This window comes from Lutra lutra, chromosome 17 (assembly GCF_902655055.1).
Source record: "Lutra lutra chromosome 17, mLutLut1.2, whole genome shotgun sequence".
Classification (NCBI taxonomy): Eukaryota; Metazoa; Chordata; class Mammalia; order Carnivora; family Mustelidae; genus Lutra; species Lutra lutra.
The window spans coordinates 13980253-14005161 of NC_062294.1; the positions used below are offsets into that span (position 1 = coordinate 13980253).

A 24909-nucleotide genomic window follows, 5' to 3' on the forward strand; every position below is an offset into this window, starting at 1 on the left:
CCTCAGCCGAAGGCAGATGCTTAACTGACTGAGCCACCCTAAACATCCCTTAACATTTTTTCTTTCAATGATTTTATTTATCTATTTGACAGACAGAGATCACAAGCAGGCAGAGAAGCAGGCAGAGACAGAGAGAAGGGGAACCAGGCTCCCCTCCAAGCAGAGAGCCCGACGTGGGGCTCGATCCCAGGACCCCGGGATCATGACCTGAGCCGAAGGCAGAGGCCTAACCCACTAAGCCACCCAGGCGCCTCGAGCCATCCCTTAACATTTTTTTTTAAAGATTTTATTTATTTATTTGACAGAGAGAGATCACAAGCAGGCAGAGAGGCAGGCAGAGAGAGAGGAGGAAGCAGGTTCCCTGCTGAGCAGAGAGCCCGATGCAGGGCTCGATCCCAGGACACTGAGATCATGACCTGAGCCAAAGGCAGCGGCTTAACCCACTGAGCCACCCAGGCGCCCCTCCCTTAACATTTTTAATGGTTGCTTGGCATCCCATAAATGGATATGGCGGTCTCATAAATTCAGCAGTGTCCTATTTTTGGGCATTTACATTGTTGCCAATTTTTTTTTTTTAATAAAGTACTCCAAATTTTCACAGGATACGTCCTTAGAAGTGAAGCTTGCTTACTAAAGGGATGCAGAACGTGAAGGCTTGTACCCTGTATCACCAGATTTTCTTCAACCCAGAGCGAGTGCCCATGATTCCTGGCATTACCATGTATTATGGTTTTGCCACTTTTATTTTTATTTACGTATTAACGTTTTATTTAAGGGCTCTCTACACCCGGCGTGGGGATCAAACTCCTGATCTCGAGATCAAGAGGCACAGGTTCCAGCGACGGAGCCAGGTGGGTGGCCCTGCTGCAATTACATCTTTGTTGGCCAACTGCCTCTTTCAATTAGCTTTTTTTTTTTTTTTGTAAAATGTCAGAGGGGTTTAGGGCTGAGAGAGGAGATAACACAGCTATACACTGTGTATAACTGTGCACAGGTGTTCCCGAAGTAGTGATGCGTGGATGGCAGAGCTCGAAGCATGCGGTTAGAACTTCATGCCGTCACGCACAGGTGAGAGACCGCGGTAAATGGTATTTGACCTGTGTTGCTGGGACACCGGTGTTATTTAGTGAGACCACGTAACCAGAATTCACACTGCAACAGCGCAAGGGAGGAGCGCCCGTCTGCAAGCAGGGGTCACCTAAAAACCAGGACGTTCTCCTACCATTATCACACTTAAGGAAAGTCTCAATACTTTCCTTGTGTAATATCCTATCCATACTAAAAATGTATTCTTCAATCTAAGGATCTAGAACACTCTTCCATCATCAATTTTTTATTAATTTTTTTTTAAAGATTCTATTCATTTACCTGACAGAGAGAAAGAGATCACAAGTAGGCAGAGAGGCAGGCGGTGGGGTGGGGGTCGTAAGCCCCATTGCAGAACTATCCTCCATTTCAGCATGTCTTTTTTTTTTTTTTTAAGGTTTTATTTATTTGACAGAGAGAGAAAACAAGTAGGCAGAGAGGCAGGCAGAGAGAGAGGAGGAAGCAGGCTCCCTGCTGAGCAGAGATCCTGATGTGGGGCTCGATCCCAGGACCCTGGGATCATGACCTGAGCCGAAGGCAGAGGCTTTAACCCACTGAGCCACCCAGGCGCCCCTCAGCATGTCTTTTAAAACTGACTGTGCCTGAAACCAGCTGAGGCCTCTAACATAAAGTCATTATTTCTTTGCCACAGTGGATGGTTTAATTATCACCACTCCAATGACCTGCATGCCCAGTACCCTGGATCTCCCGAGTCTCTTCTCTTTCAGTATTTTGATATATGTATTTCATATTTTGCATTATTTTGGTTCATTTGATTTTCCTGGTCATTAATCCGAGTTTCATTAGTGACATCTCCTTCAACTCAACTACTAGAATTTGAGTATTTGGTAAGTGACCTTTTTCATTTCCCAAAACCCTTTGTGTTTCATTCAACTGAATCTCCTGATGGAGATCTTGTTATTTTTGGTCTCCCCCAGGAGTTTTTGTTTGTTTTTTAAGATTTGAAAAAAAAAAAATCTCAGAACCATGAGATCGGGTCACATGCTCCTCCACTGACTAAGGCAGCCAGGTGCCCATCTTCCAGCAGTTTTCCATTAAGCTCTACCTACTCCTTGCTCTCCCCGGAATGGGTGGGTCTCAAATGGGACCGTACACCAGAATCACCAGGGAAATTTTAAACCCGTTGGGCCTTGGAATCCATCTCCAGAGATTACTATTTAATTGGTCCAGAGTGAGGCCTGAGTCTGGAGTTTCAAGAGCTCCCCAGGTTTGCCTGTGGGAGTGCGGGCCCACCCTCCAGGGTTCTTAAAGCAGAAGCAATCCCGTCACCCGGCACGCTGAAAACTCTACTGGGCAAAATTCGTGTTTGTTTGTTTGTTTGTTTGTTTTTCCAGCAAATGCCCTGTGAGAAATACTAAGAACGGAGAGTGGTGTGAAGAGAGCGGGTGCCTGCAGACTTAGTAAACAAAGTACTCTGACACAGACCAACTACTGGCAACACATGGACCTTATCTGAATCTTAATTTGAACAAAGTAACCATAAAATAGACATTTACAAAACAACTAGGAGAAATGGAACATTGACTCTAAAATAAAAGTGATGGGGTGCCTGGGTGGCTCAGTGGGTTAAAGTCTCTGCCTTCTGCTTGGGTCATGATCCCAGGGTCCTGGAATCCAGCCCCACATCGGGCTTCCTGCTCAACGAGTAGTCTGCTTCTCCCTCTCCTGCTCACCCTGCTTGTGTTCTCTCATAAATAAATAAAATCTTTTAAAAAAATTTATAAAAAGTTAAGTTTCCTGTTTTTTTTTTTCTTCTAAGTAGTTTGTTGATTTTTTTTCACTTGTCCTCTCTTGGCAATCCTTTTCCACTCTGCTTCTACTAGTCTATCAGTTCTCACCAGTTTTTTCTGTGACTTCACACATGCCTGAAATTTCATTCTGCCTATTTTTGCTGTTTTCTCTTTTTTGGGTCAAATTGTCAGACCGTTAGGCACTTTGAATTGACACCCAAGGGTGTCATCTTCCCAAGTGAGCAGCCTGCAGCGCGAGTGGGTCCCTCCCTACCCCCCCCCCCCATGCTGGGACGCCCATTTTCATGTACCTTGACAGGCTGGCTGATGACGAGGTTGTGAAGCACGGATAACATCACTGACATAATCCAGCTGGTGGCCTGCTCTCTGGTCAGTTCCAAGCTATAGAGTGCAGTAAAAAAGGCTGCAGCCAGGCTAGTGACGCCCAGGAAGAGCCAGCAGAGGTAAGTCAACCCTCGGTGCAGGCCGTGAGCCATGGACTTCCTCCCTTCTTCTGGGCTCAGGATGGGGAAACTGGTGGCCTCCCTTAAGAACAGAGGTGGAAGGAATCAGCTGAAAGGCAACAGCTGAGAGAGAGAAGCAGGAAGATTATGGCTGATGCGGGAAGCCTGGTTTGGGGCCTTACCTGGAGGGCCCCTGCTCTGTGGGAAGAATACGTGTTTCCAAGAGCTCCTGGAGTTTTTGCAGTCGGTTGGTGGCATAGAGGACGTCACGAGGCCGGTCCGCCTGGGTGGGACCCAGGGTGCGTAAATGCGACTGCAGCCGCTGCAGAACTCCGAGCAGGTAACGGGAAAGATGATGGTGGCTTTCAGGAACCACTGCAAATACAGGCCGGGCTGACATGTCAAGGGACAGGCACTAGTGGCAGAGAGGAGCAAGTCATTCACGGATGAGGGCGTTCCGTTTTCCAGACCGTGGAGACTGGACCCAGCAATTAACGACTGTCTTCTCTGAGCATGTCGGTGACTTGCTAATAACAATTCCTAAAATTCTACACTTGGATCCAGAATAAAAAAGAAAACACAACTTTTGATCTAGAAGCAAATTAAAATTGAAACCGAATTGGGCTTTCTTCACCAGAATGGTGTTAAGTGCCCAGTGGGAGGTAAACTATATTCAAGATTCCATAAATCTCCTAATCTGCCTGTTCCATAGAAGAAAAAGAATGACAAGTCTCAAGAGCTCCTAGCAAAGCAGATGGAGTGTGAGGGGGTCTGAAACAGAGGGCATTTCTGTGGGTTTTTCCTTCATCCTTTACTTTGTATCACCAGATATACTGTCTCGAAAGCGATCAGCTCTACTGGAAGTTTAAGGAAACGGAAGCAGAAGGTTCTACGGTGCCTGTTGGTTATGCCGAGAGGGAGGAGGGAGTGAGAGGCAGAGAACACGTCAGTTACCAACACCTGCGGAGCTTTACCATTTGCCGGATGGGGTCCTGCCCGCTGAGGAGAGCCGGGACCCTCCAAGTGAGAAGAGACGAGGCTGGCTAAAAGCTGTGCCATCTTGTTAATGCTGTGAGACGCCCATAAAGATTGTTCTCACTCTGAGAGTAGGTAGGTGTTTCTCCTGAGCAGGAATCCCACCGTTTCCTTCAATTCCTGAATGTGGAGCCAAGATGAGAAAAGTCAGTCTGACATTCGCCCGGGACTGATAGCAGTTATACATGGCAGGGTCGTCTCTTTACTCTGAGAGTGAATGCTCAGTGGGAAGAACCTCTATTTTTCATTTTCTTTCTCCTTTCTCAGAAAGAAGTCTCCTCCCAGTAGCTTCAAAACTAGTTTTATGAGGGATTACAGAAAGAAAGAGGGGACAGCTGGATCAAACATCACCAACGAAAACTGGAGAGTAGTACCTTCTGGACTCACATCCAGTCCTCAGAATATATCAAGAGGAGAGACGAGGGGCATGAGCATCATGGCCCAGGGCACAGGACTTAGGGAAAAGCTGTCAAGGTTAATGGGACCCACAAGCCTTCTAGGAGATCCTCTCCACCGACCTTTCTTGCTACATGTGGAAGCAGGGCCTGCCATCTACTTATAAAATTAGGTACCAGGCTTACCTCAGCCACCTCTGTGAGAGACAGAGGCTCAAAAGGAGCCTCTGGGAGGCAGGAGACTTGTCTGGGAGGAAAGAGAGGCAGGGGTTTGTGTGGCTGGATCAGCGGGAAGAGGCGCCCAATTATAAGATTGACGGGGAAGAGAAGGACAGCAGTTTGGATGCTGGTGAGCAGCTGGGACCAGGTCACAGGAAACGGACCCACTGGAAGAAGAACATGACAGCAGCCTTCATCCTCAAGAGCTGAAGTCATCTCAGTCATTGCCCTCCCAGCTTTAGGTATCTGTTTGGCAAGTCAGCCATGATTATCCAAAGACAGGACATCCTCATGGACATTATCTAGGGACAGGACATCTAAGGCTAAGACTGACGTGCTGTTCCTAAGGCTGCTTCACTCATTCATGAACGGGAACAGGGTGGAAGTCTGTTAGAGCATTCAAAGCAAAGCGAAAACAAAGGCACCTCAGGACCCTGTTTCTGACCCTGAAAGGAAGGAGGGTGCGATACAGTGAAAGGATTGCGCGCCACCAACACCCCACGCCAGGCTCACCCGCACCTGGCTCGTCTCTCTCAGCCGTGCTGCTGCTTCTCCTCCAGAACATGACATTGACCACCATGTCGTACAGCAGCGACGTCAGGCAACAAGTGAGTCTCTGGACGCTCGTAAACCGGTTCCAGGGATGTCGCGTTAAGACCGAGAGCCACAGATGGTCCTGGGTGAGCTTCTCTACAATGAGGGACGAGAACAGGTGTCTAAGAAGATAAATGAGAACAGGACAGATGTGAGTTGGCATCCTGATGGGGTCCCAGGCAAAGATGTATTTTGTCCAGCCACAAGCTCACCATGACAACTCAGCCACCATCTGATGCCCTATCAAGATGCTTCCAAATGACATGGCAGTGGGACTCCTTTGTGATGTTAGGACACCAGGTTTTTTAAAAATATATTTTATTTATTTATTTGACAGAGAAAGATTCAATAAGAGAGGGAATACAAGCATGGGGAGTGGGAGAGGGAGAAGCAGGCTTCCTGCTGAGCAGGGAGACTGATGCGGGGCTCTATCCCAGGACCCTGGGATCATGACCTGAGCCAAAGGCAGAGGCTTAATGACTGAGCCACCCAGGCACCCCTGGACATGAGGTTTTTGAGGATAAGGTTAATTTATATTGTATGAGAGTTTAAAATTAAAAACTGTTTTTTTAAAACTTCCTAAGAGTTTTGATAAATCTTTTGCTCTACAAAAGTTTGCATCAGGCTTCCACTCAAGATAGTTTGGTAAATTCACACTTTGAGCACCTGCTCTACTCAAAATGTGGAGGAACTATCAATAAGCTACAAAAAAAAAGAATAACACATACTGGCTGGGCTTAAAAACACGATAAATATCTCTGAGGAGAAGTGGAATTAGAAAAAATGGTGGTAAGCAGGGAAGTCACAGGATTTCTGGGCTCCAGGTCTGGAAGAAGGTAGTACACAGGTGGGAGTTGCCTCGTGTAGGGTAACTGGAATTAAAAGTGTTTCGTGGGTGGGGGAAGGGAGAGTGGTGAAGGGATGCCATGACACGCACACAAAACTCCCAGCAAAGACTGGGAGGCTTACTGGTTCCGGGCATTTACAAAATCTCTGTCTAAACATTAAATCACCACGAAACTAAAGTGAGCAGAAACTTCACCTGCAAGCCATAATGAACAGAGAATTCATTCAGAAAAAGTCACTAACCAAATAACAATAACAACTACTAAGAACAACATAATCCTGGGGCAGGGAAAGGAAATATGATTTCCAGCATCGCCACATTCCATTATTTAAAATGGTCAGTTTTGGGCACTTGGGTGGCTCAGTGGGCTAAAGTATCTGCCTTCGGTTCAGGTCATGATCTCAGGGTCCTGGGATTGAGCCCTGCATCGGACTCTCTGCTCAGCAGGGAGCCAGCTCCCCACCCACCTGCCTGCCTTTCTGCCTACTTGTGATCTCTGACAAATAAATAAAATCTTTAAAAAATATATTTAAAATGGTCAGTTTTTAACAAAAGATCACAAGACACTAAAAGAAACAACAAAGTATAACTCACTCATGAATGTGTGCGTGCACATACACAGCCTCACTGTCCCTGAGGAAGTCGAGACACAGGATATACTAGGAAGAGACTTTAAATAAGCTATTTTTTTTTAAAGATTTTATTTACTTATTTGTCAGAGAGAGAGAGCAAGAGCGTGTCCACAAGCAGGGGAAGAAGCAGGCAGAGGGAGAAGCAGGCTCCCTGCCGGGCAAGGAGGCCAAAGCGGGACTCGATCCCAGGACCCCGGGATCACGACCTTAGTTGAAGTAGATGCTCAACCCACTGAGCCACCCAGGCACCCCCGAATAAGCTTTTTTAAAGATTTTATTTACTTATTTTTTTAAATATTTTTTATGTATTTATTTTGACAGAGAGAGAGATCACAAGTAGACAGAGAGGCAGGCAGAGACAGAGAGAGGGAAGCAGGTTCCCTGCTGAGCAGAGAGCCCAATGCGGGACTCGATCCCAGGACCCTGAGATCATGACCTGAGCCGAAGGCAGCGGCTTAACCCACTGAGCCACTCAGGTGCCCTTATTTACTTATTTGACAGAAAGAGAGATAGAGAGAGCACACACAAGCAGGGGGAGCAACAGGCAGAGGGAGAGGCAGGCTCTCTGTGAGCAGGGAGCCCGATGGATGCGGGGCTCGATCCCAGGATTCTGGGATCATGACCCAAGCTGAAGGCAGACGCCTAAGGACTGAGCCACCCAGCCACCCCCAAATCAGCTATATTAAATGTGTTCAAAGAACCAAAGACAACCATGTCTAAAGAACTAAAGGAAAGTGAATGAGAATGGCGTCTTGCCAAATAGAAAACATCAGTAAATATACAGAAATTATTATTATTTTTAAAAACATTTTATTTATTTATTTGAGAGATGAGAGAGACAGTGAGAGAGAGCATGAGCGAGGAGAAGGTCAGAGGGAGAAGCAGACTCCCCGCGGAGCCGGGAGCCCGATGTGGAACTCGATCCCGGGACTCCAGGATCATGACCTGAGCTGAAGGCAGTCGCTTAACCCACTGAGCCACCCAGGGGCCCAGAAATTATTTTTTAAAAGAACCACACAGAAAGGCCACAGTTGAAAAATACATGCATTGAAATGCAAAGTTCACTGGGAAGGCTCCACGGCAGATCTGAGCAGGCAGAGGAAACAATCAGCAAACCTGAAGACAGGTCAGTTGGCGTTATCCCATCTGAGCAGCAGAAAGAATGAAGAAAAACGAGCACAGTCACCTGCAGACCACCATTTCCCACCAATACCTAAAGGAAAAGAGCTCTTTCTTCAAGATGGCACAAAGACCCAGTCACGCTCGCACTCTCCGAGGTCCACCGCCAGCCAACAGTTGCACAGGAAGTACCATTTCACCTGCCAGGTCACTGACAGTGACCTGGTTTACGTACCTACGGTAAAATGAAGGTAGGTATGTTACAGGGGGGTGGGGTGGGTGCGAACCAGCTGCTGCAACAAGAGGTCATCTTGCCCTGTCGGGAAATGGATTCTTTTCATTGTGAGGCAAGAACTAAAGAAAGAGACAAGAGCTGATCCAAGTGTTCCCTTCCTGACCTCTAAGGGAATTATGTATCAAAACCAGAATGCAGCCTTCTGTCACTCGGGAACACTCCAGTGTGTGTATGTCTCCCTTAACTTTCCTTGTTCATACACGCCAGTCGCCTGTTTGTACAGCCCACCTGCCTCTGTCTTCTGTCACCAGGGCCTGAAGGGGCGTCCCTGGCGGGTGGGGACTGGTCTTCAACATTCACATTAATGACTTCTCATCATACTGGGTTCTGTACACTCTACAGGTCAACACATTTTGAGAAATATAAATACTGTGTAAGCACCACCACCATCAAATTATCACTCCCAAAAGTTCCCTGTGCCCCTTTCCAGTCAGCCCCGCTGAGGGCCACCCCTAGCCCCAGGTGACCACTGATCTGCTTTCTGTCCCTCAGACTAGTTTGCTTTTTTTAGAATTTCATATATGTGGATGCATATGGCATGTTTCCTTTTGTGTCTGGCTTCTTTTGCTTTGTAAAATGTTTCTGGCATTCACCCACGTCACTGTATCAGTAGATCGTTCTTTGTGTTGGTGGGCTGTACTCCTTTTAGTGAACGTGCTAACATTTGTTTCTTCATTCACCTGATGGGCACGCGTGCTGTTCCTAGTTTTGGATAACTATTAACAAAGCTGCTATGAATGTATGTGTGTAAGTCCTGGAACGGACGTGCGTTTTCATTGATCTTGGGTGATCACCTAGGAGTGCAATTTCTGGGTCAGGTGGTACATACATGTCTGTGGGCCTTCACAAGCCCTGCCAAACCGTCCGTTCATGTGGCTGCACCGCTGTGTGCTCCTGCCTGAGGCGCATGAGTTCCAGTGGCTCCCAACGTCACCCCAACTCAATTTTGTCAGACTTTATTCCAGTCATTCTAGACAGATGTTCAGGGCTCTCACTGTGCTTTTAACTTGCATTTTTGATGACCTGAGACATTATGCATCTCTTCAGGGGCCCATTATGTGTTATTCCCCTTTATAAATCAAACCGCAATCAGTGTCCAAGCGCTTTGTAGATGCCTGAACAGAGGAGAAGCAGCAAGCAAATGCTTAGACTCGACTGGCCTCGCGTAGCGCAGAGAGACTCCTGCTGCTAATGCCTTCGGGCAGGGAGCGTACTCTTTGCAGTGGGCAACACTCAGCAACTGACTGATCAGAGTCCCTGTGCCTTAGACCTTTGACTCCATTCCCTTCTGTTTTCCTAACCCCGGTCAATAGTCTTGATCTTAGTTAACGCCATCTTTACTCTCTCCACACACCTCCCCTCGTTCTGAGGGCGGCGGCAGGAAGAGCAGAAGCACGTGGACTTCACGCATGTCCAGTTCATGGCCTCATCACTGACCCTTTTCCTCACAAGTTCCCTGGGCCTGTCCCACATCAGGATTCTGCCCTCCTTTTCTCTCTTCTGAAGCTCTTAATTTTGACCGGAAGTGTATTTAGTGAAGAGTCGTTTATTAAGTTTACTTTTCAAAGATATTTTTTGGGGCACCCGGCTGGCTCAGTTGGTTAAGTGTCTGCCTTTGGCTCAGGTCACGATCCCAGGGTCCTGGGATCAAGCCTCCTGTTGGGCTCCCAGCTCAGTGGGAACGTCTCCTTCTCCCTCAACCTCTGCCCCTCCCCCTGCTTATACTCTTTCTCTCTCTCTCACTTGCTCACTCTTTATCTCTAATAAATAAATAAAATCTTTTAAAAAATAAAGATATTTTTCATGTGTAGGGATACTTCTCATTTACAACACTTTGGGCAGTAAATTGACATGATTTGGTCTTCACAATCATGACACCATTAAATGAAAATAAAAGAAAAAAATCACCTGTCACTTTACCATCCACACAGAATCATATTGTTAATTTTCCCTGTTTCTTTTCAGAGTTTCCCCTTTGTAGATGCTTTGAAATTTAAATCTACTAGTCATTTATGATTTCGCCCAAAGTGTTATTGTTCTGAGTGGCGGTGGCATGCTGGTCTCGCCCCCAAACTGGGGGATCAACAGAGAAGGAAGGACAAGGCCGCCCGACACAGGTACTTACCAAGAAGGGCTGGCCCCCGAGTTGTCATGCCAGAGCTGTAGGCCGTGCAACTCCCCGAGGGAGGACTGGGTGGTGAGGAGGAAGACGTCCAGTCCCCCTCTCTCAAAGACTGCCTTCTGGGGGTCACAAAGGTGATGGGGCTCACTCCGTCCCTCTGATCCATAAAGGGTGATAACCACCTTAAACACAACAAGGAAAGATAAAATGCAGGATGTTCTAACATGACCCCTTGAGTTTATCCTTCAGGGGAAAGAAGGAGACAGAGAAAACTACCAAGGTGAAGTCGCTGGGGGGCTGGACAAGCTCAGCAGGCTCTACACACATACAGTTTAGAACCAGGACCTGTGCTCCTAACGTGCTCCTGGAGGGTGGGGTGTCATCAGGTCAGAGCGCGTCTTGTGCGCTAGAAGACGCAAGCCAAGGGCGAAGACCACTCATTTCACTAACCTTAGCTGTTGTGGCAGCCCTTCTTCGATAGCCAGTGGAGACCTGAAGCAGGTAGTGAAACTGAGAGCTGGGGCCATTATCGGCTAGGACAGTGACCTTCACCTTCAGGGAAAGCAGAACCAAGAAGGATCTTGGCCTGAGAAGCAGGAGGATCAGCGGTCCAGCTTCGACAACCCGATGGAGAGCAAGGAGGTCTTGTGAGTGAGAGGTAAACAAGCAGACCCAAGGGACAGAACACTGGTGAGGGCTGGAAGACCCAGCTTTATGCCTCAAAAATGAAATAGTCACAGAATCCCCGATCAGGTCTTGGGCTTTGAAATCTTTCTACCTCCCTCCCATGCAGAGAGGATTATCACACAACCCGGAGGACACCTAGTTAAGTGTGAATCTCTGATAAACATGAATCATTGGGGAGCACACTTAGACTAAAAATGCATTCACTATATGAAATTCAAATTTAACTGGGTGTCCTATGTTTTTATCTATAAAAACTGGCAACTCTTCACCCATAGCAACAAAGAAATGGATGGCATGTATTCTAGAATTTCCAAGGGTAAGAAAACATACTAATAAAAAACGTATGCAATGGATGCTAAGAAGAGGCTGTCATCAGGGTGTCTGGGTGGCTCAGTTGGTTGAGCACCTGACACCTGACTTCAGCTCAGGCTGTGATCTCAGGACTGTGAGATCGAGGTCTGCAAAGGGCTCTGTACTCAGCGCACAGTCTGCTTAAGTTTCTTTCTCCCTCTCCCTCTGTCCTTCCCCCTGTGCACTTGCTCTTTCTAAAATAAATAAATAAATCCTTAAAAAAAAAAAGAGGATGCCATCAAGGGATTTTTTGTTGTTGTTCAAAAAAGAGATTCCTTACAGGTTTCTTATCTATCACAGTTACATGAAATTATCATTTCACTTCCACATAATTTTATATCCAATGTATAAAGTGAAACAAACTTGCATTTGATTTTGGTTAAGTTCTCTAGATGTTCTGTGTGATTCCTAACCTAAACAAAACACAGGAGGGTTCAACCTCCACTAAAGGAAAAGAAAAAAAAAAAAAGGAGATAGAGCATTAAGTTGCTAAGCAGACAGGAGACATGAGGGAAAAGTCCCCCCTGAATTTCTACGCCACAAAGTACCACGCTACCAGCCTCTTCTGGTCAAGGGTTTTTTCCATCTTGTTCAACACACTCAAGACACTGTGGCAAAGCTTCTAGAATCAATGTCTCACCTTCTGCATGTCTGCTTGATCCTTTCTCCAAGCCCACACACACGTGAGTATATAGAATCCTAAAAGGCTGGCCAGCAAAGACACCCCAACAGGGTTGTTGGTCACGTGAAGGAACAGCTTGATCGTGTCCTTAATGTTCACGGTCCGGGGCACAATGAAGAAGTCCCTGCTGAAGTAGGCCAGGCGGTTACAGAGACACTGCGTCCTCCTCAAAACCGTGCTCTGTGGCCCAACCTGTAATTAGAATCAAGACGCTGATTCTAACTGAACAGAGTGCTAAGGAAGGGACAATCATAAAACACAAACATAGGCAGTTCTGAGAGGGAAAACTGTCCGGGCTGCATATTCACCGCTGGTGGTCACGGAGGCTGCGGGAAGCAGCGTGTAGAGCGATCTGGCAGCCTTGGCCTCTGGCCATTCCAGGAGTGAACACAGACCCCAGGGGAAGTCTGCACATGCGCACAAGGAGACGTGAGAAAGAATGTTTCCGTCGCTGCTGTTCATAACCAAAGAATCGGAAACGACCTGTGTATGTCCAGTAACAGCAGAACATACAAACAAAGAAGTAGAGGGCTACTACTCTCTACTGATGGAATATTCTCTAGCAGTTAAAATGAATGAGTCAGAGCCAGATAATAGCATTGCGCATAAATGCTGAGTGAAAAATACAAGTTAAAGGGGACACCTGAGTGGCTCAGTCAGTTAAGCGTCTGCCTTTGGCTCAGGTCATGATCCCAGGGTCCTGGAATTGAGCCCCACATCAGTCTCTCTGCTCAGCAGGGAATCTGCTTCTCCCTCTCCCACTCCTCTTGCTTGTGCTCTCTCTCCCTGTCAAATAAATAAAATCTTAAAAAAAAAAAAAAAAAGTTAAAGAAGGATGGTACAAATGGTACCATTTACACAGAGACCCAAAGCATGCCCAGCATCACTCGTGTGTCAGTATGACTGACTGTTTTCCATGCCACAAGGTCAAGCTCTGGGTGCCGGGTCTATCTCTTGCCCTGGGAGGACTCCGGCAGCTCTGTTCCTTGCATGGGGGTCCAAATGCTGTACAGGCCTTCAAGGAGGCAGGAAACCCCCTGGTGCTTTTTGTGAGTAGTGGGGTCACTGCTGGGTGAGTCTTGCTATTCAAAGTGCCATCTCCGCAACTCGGAGCACTGACAGCACCTGGGAGCTTGTTAGAAAGGCAGAAGCTCAGGTCCCACCCTCCTTTACTACAACAGAATCTGCTATTGAACAGGCTCCCATGTAGAGGATTTGCTAGAAAGGCTTTGTTCCAGATCTTCCAGAAATCTCTGCTGAGGCCATGAATGGTGTCAGTGCCTTCCAGAGCATCCTCTTTCCCTCTATTCCCGTGTGAATGACCCCTCTCAGCTCTTTTATGAACAGCCTCATGATTTCCAGAACCTTGCACCACAGTCTTTGTGCAACTGAACCAGGACTTAAATCAGACGGGATCGTACAAATTCACCAGCGTGAAAATGCAGAGCCATTTTTTTAAAAGATTTTTTAAAAAGATTTTATTTATTTATTTGACAGACAGAGATCACAAGTAGGCAGAGAGGCAGTCAGAGAGAGAGGGGGAAGCAGGTTCCCGCTGAGCAGAGAGCCCGATGTAGGGCTCGATCCCAGGACCCCAGGATCATGACCTGAGCTGAAGGCAGACGCTTAACTGACTGAGCCACCCAGATGCCTCGGCTAGCTTATTTTTATAAAAGTTCTCTTTTTAATTTTTATTTTTTGAAGATTTTATTTGCCAGAGAAAAAGAATAAAAGCAGGGGAAGCAGGAGAGAGAGAGAAAGAAGCCCCCCGCTGAGCGGGGAGCCAGATATGGGGCTCGATCCCAGAACCCTAGGATCATGACCTGAGCTGAAGGCAGACACTTAACAACTGAGCCACCCAGGCACCCCTAAAAGTTCTCTTTTATTAAGCAAGAAGTTTTCCTTTTACCCACCACATATTTAATATTTTAGAACTCCTGCATATTACTATATCTAAAACTGTCAGATTCACCCTGGACTGAGTTTAGGAAAGGAATTACACATATGGGGCACAAGCCAGCTCCAAAGAGGCACACTGTCCTGGCCTGCTACACACATTCCTTCTCCGTTTTCCCAGGCTGACTTATTTCCCTTCTGCTGATTTTTCTTTCTAGGCTCCCTCCCCCGCAAACAAGGTAGGAGATGCTCTGCATTTCATGCCAGCGCAGGCGGTAGAGAAAGAGCAAGTGGCGTGGCTTCTTACGTGGCATCCACGGCTCTTCCACATGCTGTTGTGGCTGTCCCAGAAATAACACTGCGTGACGGCCGTCACCACCGAGAACCGGGCGGGTGTCTGCCGGGCGCTCTCTTTGCTTTCATTCCATGTGGCCATCACGTGGTAGGTGCCGGTCCCATGCCGCAGGCTCTCTGGGCTCAGCACCCATGTATATTCCTCAGCTGAGAACCAAGAACAATGCTTAGTTGCCTTTCTTTCTTTCTTTCTTTCTTTCTTTCTTTCTTTCTTTCTTTCTTTCTCTTTCTTTCTTTATTTAAAGGATTTTATTTATTTATTGGACAGACAGAGATTACAAGTAGGCAGAGAGGCAGGCAGAGAGAGGGGAGGAAGCAGGCTCCCTGCTGACCAGAGAGCCCGATACAGGGCTTGATCCCAGGACCCTGGGATCATGACCTGAGCCGAAGGCCGAGGCTTTAACCCACTGAGCCACCCAGGCGCCCCGCTTAGTTGCCTTTTAAATGGGACAAAAGTACCATGAGAACCTTCCTTATGAAGGATGTATTATTATCATTAGTTTACAAATAGGGAAATGATTAAGCCTGGAATTAACAAATGATTTTGTTAACATTTGAGAGAGAGAGCGCGTGTGCACGAGTGCACTATGAGCGGGAGGAGCAGAGGGAGAGGGAGAGAGATTCTCAGGAAGAATCCGTGCTGAGCACAGCTGGATCCCATGACCCTGACCTCATGATCGGAGCCGAAACCAAGGGTCGGACGCTTAGCTGACTGTACCATGCAGGCGCCCCACAAATGATTTTCAAGATAATGACCGGTGATACAACCTGGGGCTCTGCATCACTCCTGTTCCAATAAGAAACTGTATTTTTTTTGACGAATGAAGATTTAGGTCTAACGGGTCAGGATTTTATGAATTTTAGAAAAATGAAATCGTCATCCATCACAATGAGTAGCTATAAGACCTAGCAAGCAAAAGAAGCCCCCAAACGAAGCAATGATGGAAAGAGCCAGACTGATTGCAGGAAAGAGCCCTGATTCCAGGTCTGGCTCTGTCACCAGGTGGCTGGGAAGGGCTATGGCGAGTCCCACAATCTCCCTAGCTTTCTCACTTTTCAGACAAGGACTCTGGACCAGAGGTTGTCTAAGATCCCCTCCAACTGCAAATATGATACTGTCAAGATGGGCACGGAAGATGGGAGCGCGTGCTCCCAATGGGGAGAGAACCCACTGGTAGCGCAGACAGAGCCTTGCAGCGGTGAGCCCTGTGTCAGTGAGGCCGACACGAGAGCCAGGGGCAGCTCACTCAGCCCGGGAAGACCCTAACAGGAGACTACGACATGCTTTATCCATTCCAATGACTCCCCCCATCCCATTGTTTTTTAAATTCGAAGGCTTAGCTCTTAAGACTTCCCTATAGCTTTAGAATAATTTTTTTCTTTAAATTAACATATAGTGTATTACAAGTTTCAGGGGTAGAGTTCAGTGATGCATCAGTTTTAAATAACACCCAGTGCTCATCACATTACATGCCCTCCTTTGTGCCCATCTCCCCGTTACCCCATCCCGACTCCCCAGTATTAAAGTGATATCTGGTGACTATGTTTCTCGGTCAAGTATATCCAGGCCCTATTTATGTATTGCAGAAATTCTTAACTATTCTAAGCCACAAAGTAGTCTGTCTGGTATTACACCAAGACCTACTGAGACATCTCTGTCCTTACCCAAACCTAAGATTAGAAATAAAGGTTGAAATATAGATATAACCCACTGTGCTGGGATTTTATTCTCAACATTATGGAAATTTTCAACCATGCAGAAAGTGGACTATTTCACAGTGAACACCCAAATAATCCCCGAACAGATTCTATAATTAACATTTTACTGAATTTGGGGCACCTGGCTGGCTCAGTCAGAAGACCATGTGATTCTTGATCTTGGGGTCAAGAGTTTGAGCCCCACATGGGGTGTGAAGATTGCTTAAATAAGTAAAACTTAAAAAATTTACTAAATTTGCTTTATCACCTATAGATCTCGATCCATTCCACAATCCATCTTTTTAAAAAATGCATTTCATGGTCATGTATATTTACACACGTGATGCAATTCCATAGAACTAATAAACACACATACACGAGTGCGTGTAACACTGGTGAATCCCAATGAGGTCAATGCATTGTACCAGTGTCATTTCCTGGTGAGGATATTGTGCTGTAGTTAAGTAGGACGTCACCAGTAGGAAAAACTGGGTGAGATACAGATCTGTTTAATTTTTCACAATTGCATGAGAACCCACAGTTACCTCAAAATAAAAAGGAAAAAAAAAAAAGAAGAAAATGCATTTCAAAGATTTCAAAGTAAGTTTCTGGGGCGCCTGGGTGGCTCAGTGGGTTAAGCCTCTGCCTTCGGCTAAGGTCATGATCCCAGGGTCCTGGGACTTAGCCCCGCATCGGGCTCTCTGCTCAGCAGGGAGCCTGCTTCCCTTCCTCTCTCTCTCTCTGCCTACTTGTGATCTCTGTCTGTCAAATAAATAAATAAAATCTTAAAAAAAAAAAAGTAAGTTTCTGATTGGGGCTTTACCTTTTTGCCACACCTGAGTCTTTGGAAGCGTGACGTTCAGGTCAAAGTGGGTGTGGTTCGGCTGATACTGGAACCCCAGGTAGAGTGTCATTAAAAGGCGACTTTCAGGCTCTATGCATACAATCAGGGATTTCTCCAGGAAAGTGATGTTCACTACAATAATAAAATGATCTGAGCTCACGTTGACACTGGTGTGATGGCTTTCCATGCTAACATTTCTCCACAGCATGATCTAGAAGGAGACAGTAAATCAATCTTCAAGTTCATGATGGTCCATCCACTGACGTCTTTCAGTCTCCTTTCTAGCGAAAATGGAATGTGACTTCCTAAGTCTTCCTCCCTGAGTATTAATAGGTAACAAAGAGCCAGGCCTGAAGGGACAAGAACAATCTCAGACCAAAACACCTTCTCCTAATGGAAAAGTAACCTCCTTGTAGAAGCTCCCCAGTGGAGATGGGAATAATCAAACAATGGGACTGCTGCGACTCTCAAATGACTTTCTTCCATCCTGTTCTCCAAGAATTCCTATTCCCTTCTATTTCATTCCCTAATAATCATGTCATACCTCGATATCTTCTATTAAGTCATCGACTTGGAACAATTTATGATTAGAGCTTGGCAACACACTTCCGATGCTTCCAACAATGTTCTTGTCATCAAAATCCCTGAAGGGATTGAAAGCTAGTCCTGTTACCTAGAGACAAGAGAACTCGGTTTCATCCATTGCTGAAATCTTCAGAAAATCTTTAGAAATAACACCCCTATAGGTAATAAGGTGTCAGGTATCCATAATTAAAGTAAGTGATGGGATTTTTTCCCTTTGCTAATATCTTAAGTGAAATATTTCTCATTAGAACACCATATGGGAAGAATTAATTGAAGATGAGTCATTTACTTGGGACCCTCAGAATTATTATTACTTTTTTACACCTTTATACCTGGAGGATTCATGATTACTAGGAAGTAAGTATTCTGCTCTCCCGGATAAGGCACCAATCTTACTTCTGTCAGGTAAGCGCTGAAAGAAATACAATGTACTGATGCGGCTAAGCTGATATACTGAGTCCACACTTACCCAGGTATTCCCAGCTTTGTATATGCACCAATTCAAACTTTTTTTTTAAAGATTTTATTTATTTGACAGAAAGAGATCACAAGCAGGCAGAGAGAAAGGAGGAAGCAGACTCCCTGCCAAGCACAGAGCCCAATGTGGGACTCAATCCCAGGACCCTGAGACCATGACCTGAGCCGAAGGCAGAGGCTTAACCCACTGAGCCACCCAGGCGCCCTGTATATGCATCCATTCAAACCCTAACCCAGAAACTGTCAAATCCCAAAGTCTGTTTAACGCTCCCAACTTCTACCGTGGATCATTTTTAAGAGGCCTCCATTCCCATGCCCCCAGGTGGCTCAGTTAGTTAAGCGTCTGCCTTCGGCTCACATCCTGATCCCAAAGGCCTGGGACTGAGTCCTGCATCGGGCCCACTGTTCGGCAGGGAGTCTGCGTCTCCCTCCGCCCCTTCCCCCAGCTTGTGTGCTCTCTCTCTCTCAAAAGTAAAAAATAAAATCTTTAAAAAAAAAAAAAAAAAAAGGCCTCCATTCCTACCACTGTGAAACAGAGATCCAGGGCACCCAGCCTTCTTTTGTTTGGTCTGGTGAGCTTACATTTCCTGGTGCACACCCTTCATGGGGCATTCAATGCCTGCAGCCTCAATCCCATTTCTGATTGGATCAGAATCAAATTCACTCTCACTTGGACATTAACTCCTGGGTGTCTGTTCAAGAGCTCTTGCAAAGCTGAGGTTGATGGAAAGACTAACCTCACAGGTGCTGGGGACCAGAGACTGTAGGAGCTCAGAGGCCAGGTTGACATGTTTTGGCTAAGGAAGGAGAAATTAAAGTGAAATGAATTTCTGTGTGTTTTCTAAGGAACAAAAACCTAAAAGGAACCTCTCCCCCTTCCTCCTCTGTTACCTGCTCAGCATCAGAGTAGCAATGGAAGAGGTCATAGTCACTAAAGACTCAGAAACCCGGATCTGCTGTATAAATACTTCTTGGATCTTTCCAAGGGCCAGCAAGGCCATTTCCAGCATATTTTCTACCTGCATTTAGAAGAAATCACTATGTGACCTGAGTAACCTCAGTGGATAATGGTTTTGGAGGAGCTGGACAGGGAACAAAGATCTTGATGGTGACATAAGGAAAGGTGACATTCTTGGAAAAGACCCATAGAAAGTACTTCCAGTTGGGCTAAAGACAACATCCTTTGTATCAACTAAGAGGGCCACCCAAAGACATATTTCTTCGTCCTGTGATATAAGCTGCCCTGGACATTTTTTAAAGAGAGGGAGTGAGAGAGAGGAGCAGAGGGAGAAAGAATCTTAGGCAGACTCTGCACCGGGCACAGAGCCCTACGCTGGGCTCAATCTCACGACCCTGAGATCATGACCTGAGCCAAAATCAAAAGTTGGACACTTAACCGACTGTGCCACACAGGGGCCTCATGATTAAAAAGTTTCTTTTCTTTTCTAAGATTTTTAAAATTTATTTGACAGAGATCACAAGTAGGCAGAGAGGCAGGCAGAGAGAGAGGAGGAAGCAGGCTCCCCACAGAGCAGAGAGCCTGATGTGCAGCTCGATCCCAGGACCCTGAGATCATGACCTGAACTGAAGGCAGAGGCTTAAACTCACTGAGCCACCCAGGCACCCCGACGATTAAAAAGTTTCTAAAATGAGATCAACATGAGCATCTCCTGCACCTACCTGCTCAATGTCATGCTTGGATCTTTGCAGACTGGCTTCACCAGCTTCCACGACATCGTCAAGGGAGTGAATGAGGCAGACAGTCATGGGGTTTTTGAAGCCCAGACTGCTGTTGCTCTCATATGCGCTCCCAGGTAACTGCCCATTCGGGTCACCAAGTGGACTGAGGACACTGACCTGGGAGTTTAAGGAAGCAAACACACACGCCTGAGCTGTTTCTGTCTGTTTTCAATTTATTTGTGCTCTTCTCATTAGGAGTTCGATGTTCTCTATAAAAAAGCACTATTACAACCTGGCAGGAGAAGAAAATACATTACATATTACCTATAGGGAGGATTCGTACTTCATGTTATTCTAAGGAACTGACAGAACCCTCCCGGAGTGGTAAGTAGATCAAACAGCTAATTCACAAAACTAAGCTAAAAAAAGGGAAAGGGCAGTACTGGCTGGAACACTAAGGAGACTATCCCTTGAAACTCGGGCCTCAAAAGCCTTCGAGATTGACTTACCATAGAAAGCAGGAAAAATTCTAAATGAACCAGAAAACCCCAATTCTCCTTTTGTTAGGTTGTTCTCACACAAAACAAGTAAGAGGATAAGCAGATTGACAGACTATCCACTGTAGCTATGACTATTTTGGTTTTGAAATGTTTTTGTTTTCAAAGTAACATTTAATAAGAACTTCTGGGGGCGCCTGGGTGGCTCAGTGGGTTAAGCCGCTGCTTAGGTCATGATCTCAGGGTCCTGGGATCGAGTCCCGCATCGGGCTCTTTGCTCAGCAGGGAGCCTGCTTCCCTCTCTCTCTCTCTCTGCCTGCCTCTCCATCTACTTGTGATCTCTCTCTGTCAAATAAATAAATAAAATCTTAAAAAAAAAAAAAAAAAAGAACTTCTGCAAAAAAAAAAAAAAAAGATCCAAAAGACAAAATGAGGGACGCCTGGGTGGCTCAGTTGGTTAAGCAGCTGCCTTCGGCTCAGGTCATGATCCCAGCGTCCTGGGATCGAGTCCCACATCGGGCTCCTTGCTTGGCAGGGAGCCTGCTTCTCCCTCTGCCTCTGCCTGCCACTCTGTCTGCCTGTGCTCGCTCTCGCTTCTCTCTCTATGACAGATGAATGAATAGAATCTTTAAAAAAAAAAAAAAAAAAAAAAAATGTTCAAAAGACAAAATGAAAAATAAGACCTGGGCACAAAATATTTGCAAGACAAATAACAAAAGGTCAACACCAATAGTAAATAAAGCTCTCTTACCAACACGTAACAAAAAATGACAAACAACCCATTGGAGGGAAAATGGACAAAGGACACAAAGAAACAACTGAGAGGTGACTGATTGACACAATGTCAATCAATACATATGATGATGTTCAATGTCCTCAGTAATCAATAAAATGTTCCCTCCTCCTTTTCTTTCTTTTCTTGCCTTTGAAATTGGGAGAGCATGGGCAATGGTGGGTAGGGATGTAAAACAGTGCCTATTTATTTATTTATTTGAGAGAGAGGGCATGTGGGGTAGGGGGCGCGGAGGGAGAGAGAGAATCCCAAGCAGGCTCCATGCTCAGCAGGACTCGATCCCATGACCCCAAGATCATGACCTGAGCCAAAATCAAGAGTTAGACGCCCAACGAACTAAGCCACTCAGGTGCCCCAGAACAGTGCCTTTTGAGACAATTCTGTCATCTACTGAAAATGCAAAAGACCCTGCTTCTATCTCTGGCACTCTATTCCCCAGAAACATCTTCATAAGTAATTGGTGATGTAAGGACAAGAATGTTCATGGGTAGTATGCTGTTTCTGAGGGTGGACAAATGAAAAATGTCCAAATGCACATGAAGAATGACTGGTTCATTTAAGTGTATGACACAAAGATATCCATGACACAGCATTAAGTAAAAAAAAAAAAAAAAAAATCAAGAGGCCAAAACATTTGTATACTTTAACCTCATTGTTGTTAAAATGATAAACTTGTCCATGCATAGAAAAAAGTCTGGCAGGCTATGCATGACAAATTAGTAATAATCTGGTAACAGTGACTACATTTAGAGAATGGGATTAGCAAGAGGGACAAAGATGGTGAGGGCTTTGGCTTTATAACTCTATAAGCTTTTCAGATTTTTTAATAACAAGCATGCGTTATTACCATAATTAAGAAGCCCAAATAGGGGTACCTGGGTGGCTCAGTCGGTTAAGTGCCTGACTCGATTTTGGCGCAGGTCACGGTCGCAGATTCCTAAGAATGAGCTCCCATGTCAGGGCTCTGCACTGGGCATGGAGGCTGATTAAGGTTCTCTCTCTCTCCCTCCCTCTGACCCCCCAGCCCCTGGCCCACACACATATTCTCTTTCTGTTTCTCTAAAAAAAGAAAAAAAGAAAAGAAAGAAAGAAAGAAAGAAAAAAAGAAGAAGCCCAAATAAACACAGATTACATTTATAGGTTTATTGCAGAATATCTGAAAATAAAAGGCATGGAAAAGAAAAAATGAAAATGCTCACAGATCCTAGTCCCTTAATTTACTTATGTGTAGGGAGCAGAGCCAGGCACGAATAATTCCTGAGAATAACTGTGGCAGCCACAGATGCAAATATCACAGTGCACTGAAGGCCGATTGTCTGTTTCAGAGCTGAACTGCTCTATCTCGGCCAAGGAGTGGATCTGTTTCTGTCCCCCGTGATGTCTAACAAATGTATCAGAAAGGCAGTAACCTGATAAATGAACAAAAGAAACACAACATACCTGAGAAGGTCACTACTGACTTATTTATTCGCCATCTTCAGAGTTAAAGGTATAAATACTCTGGCTAAATATATTGAGTCTCTAAGAAATAGTTCATAAGGCGAAATTCTGCACAGGGAACCATCTCCAGATTTTGTATTTTCTGTTTTATATACTTTGTCTCTGTTTTGCTTCCCCCTTTCTCCCATCTCGTTTCCTCCCCATCACCCTATGCTTACCTGAGCTGACTTAGAAATTCCTGGGATAAAGGCTGTCAGTTTCTGGAGCATTTCACAAGCTGTCTGTAGTTTGCTGTGAGTTTGTAAACCATAAATCACTTTGCTCATGTTCCCTGCTTTCTTGTTTATGACCTGTTGGGGATGAAGGATTTTGACAGAATTATTTATAGAAAATGACCGCACGTTAGTAGTTTGAGACATTGTTTTAACAAGAGTTAACATGACAGGGGCGCCTGGGTGGCTCAGTGGGTTAAAGCCTCTGCCTTCAGCTCGGGTCATGATCCCAGGGTCCTGGGATCGAGCCCCGTATCGGGCTCTCTGCTCGGCAGGGAGCCTGCTTCCTCCTCTCTCTCTGCCTGCCTCTATGCCTACTTGTGATCTCTGTCTGTCAAATAAATAAATAAAAAATCTTAAAAAAAAAAAAAAGAGTTAACATGACAAACTCCATGAATCACAGGCTCCCTGTAACAGTTACTCCTTTCAGAAGCTTTTCTGCAAATGGATAGAATTTTTACCTCTCTCATAGAGGAATAGATACCAAGGTCATACAATAACCACTCTTTAAGAGTCTACTGCCTTTGAACCAGAAGTCCCACCCTGAGATAATCTCTGTTTATACCAGCTACTTGCTGCCATTTCTAGAGAACAGCCCACTGCAGCTTGGTTCAGCCAATGTTGAGTAAATCTTTATTAAATGCCTACTCTGTGCAGCTGGGCTCAGGAGTTAGAGTCCTTAAAGTCAGCCATGATACAGCCCTTGTAAGCCATACAGTTGAATAGGGTTATTTGTAATTCACAGGGTTTGCAGGAAGTTAGATCAATTACAGAGTGATCTTAGAATTGAGGACCACCAGGTTGCGGGTCCATACTTGGGGACCAAGGTATAAAAAAGCAGGAATAAAAGTATGACTGAGACCCAGGGGCCATGAAACTGCATGCTTTCCAGGGGAGGTCAGGTCGTATTTAATGCCATTCCACCTCCCGCCAGGAAGGACACTGAGGACGGTTTATGCGATGTTGCAGAGCTGGGCTGAAGCATGGTAGGTCTCACCATTCACTTCGCCTTTCTTTAATGGCTCTTAATAAAGCTCTATAGTTGTCTCCATAGAGGTTTTGCCCATCTTTGGATAGATTTACTCCTAGGTACTTTCTATTTAATTTTAATTAATTAGTTAATTAATTAACTTATTTAATTTTATTTTATAAGAGAGCAAACCTATGTAAGGAGCAGAGGAGGGGCAGGGGAGAGGGGGGAATTCCAAAGTGGCTTCCCCTGCCGCCCGAGTGTGAAGCCCAACTATACCGGGTTCCATCTCAGGACCCTAAGATCATGACTGAGCCAAAATCAAGAATCAGAGGCTTAAAAAAAAACAAAACAAAACAAAAAAAGAATCAGAGGCTTAAGTGACTGAGCCACCCAGGAGCCCCTGCTATTCTAGCTTTTTTTTTTTTTTAATCTAATTTTCTAACCGATTGCTGCTGCTATGTAAAAGTACAATTAGCTTTATTGATATTGATCTGGTATTCAGCAACACTGATAAATTCTCTTAATTTTCTCATAATTTATTTGTAGGCCTTTTTGGGTGTTCTACACTTCAGACTTCTCTCTGTTTAAGGAAAACAAAGCACTCTGTGTGTAAGCTACTGGGTTGAGTTTTTCTGCCAGGAGACACAGTACTAACTGAAACAATAATGAACATCTAGTTCCAATTCCCGCTGGAAGCAGATCCAGCATAAACAGTATTATCTTTGAGCAAGAAAATGTTAGACGGCATGTAAGTAAGGCGTGTGTTAAAAAAAAAAAAAATGATAGGGGGGCGCCTGGGTGGCTCAGTGGGTTAAAGCCTCTGCCTTCGGCTCAGGTCATGATCCCAGAGTCCTGGGATCGAGTCCCGCATCGGGCTCTCTGCTCAGCAGGGAGCCTGCTTCCCTTTCTCTCTGCCTGCTTCTCTGCCTACTTGTGATCTCTGTCTGTCAAATAAATAAATTAAAAATCTTTAAAAAAAATGATAGGGAAGGAGAGGCAGGATGATTTTCTGCAGTCAACATGATCAAAGTAGCTTTGCTTTTTTTGAAGTTTGTGGGGGAAAAGGGAACAAGGGAGAAAGGAGAGCGGGGATAGTGAGTAGGAAGAACAGTCCAGAAGTA

The 24909-nt window shown here is 45.5% G+C and overlaps 1 protein-coding gene across 1 annotated transcript in view; it reads right to left on the reverse strand.

Moving 5' to 3' along the window:
* Positions 1-24909, reverse strand: part of PKD1L3 (polycystin 1 like 3, transient receptor potential channel interacting) — a 64645-nt gene that overhangs the window by 23731 nt on the left and 16005 nt on the right. The window contains 18 exon segments of the mRNA XM_047711834.1: positions 3112-3383; positions 3484-3676; positions 4276-4456; positions 4918-5117; positions 5470-5666; positions 8237-8264; positions 8267-8343; positions 8345-8377; positions 10563-10741; positions 11010-11111; positions 12238-12471; positions 14483-14676; positions 17051-17282; positions 17616-17744; positions 18804-18930; positions 19025-19152; positions 19814-19990; positions 22762-22893. Of these exon segments, the coding sequence (XP_047567790.1) occupies positions 3112-3383; positions 3484-3676; positions 4276-4456; positions 4918-5117; positions 5470-5666; positions 8237-8264; positions 8267-8343; positions 8345-8377; positions 10563-10741; positions 11010-11111; positions 12238-12471; positions 14483-14676; positions 17051-17282; positions 17616-17744; positions 18804-18930; positions 19025-19152; positions 19814-19990; positions 22762-22893 (2815 nt within the window).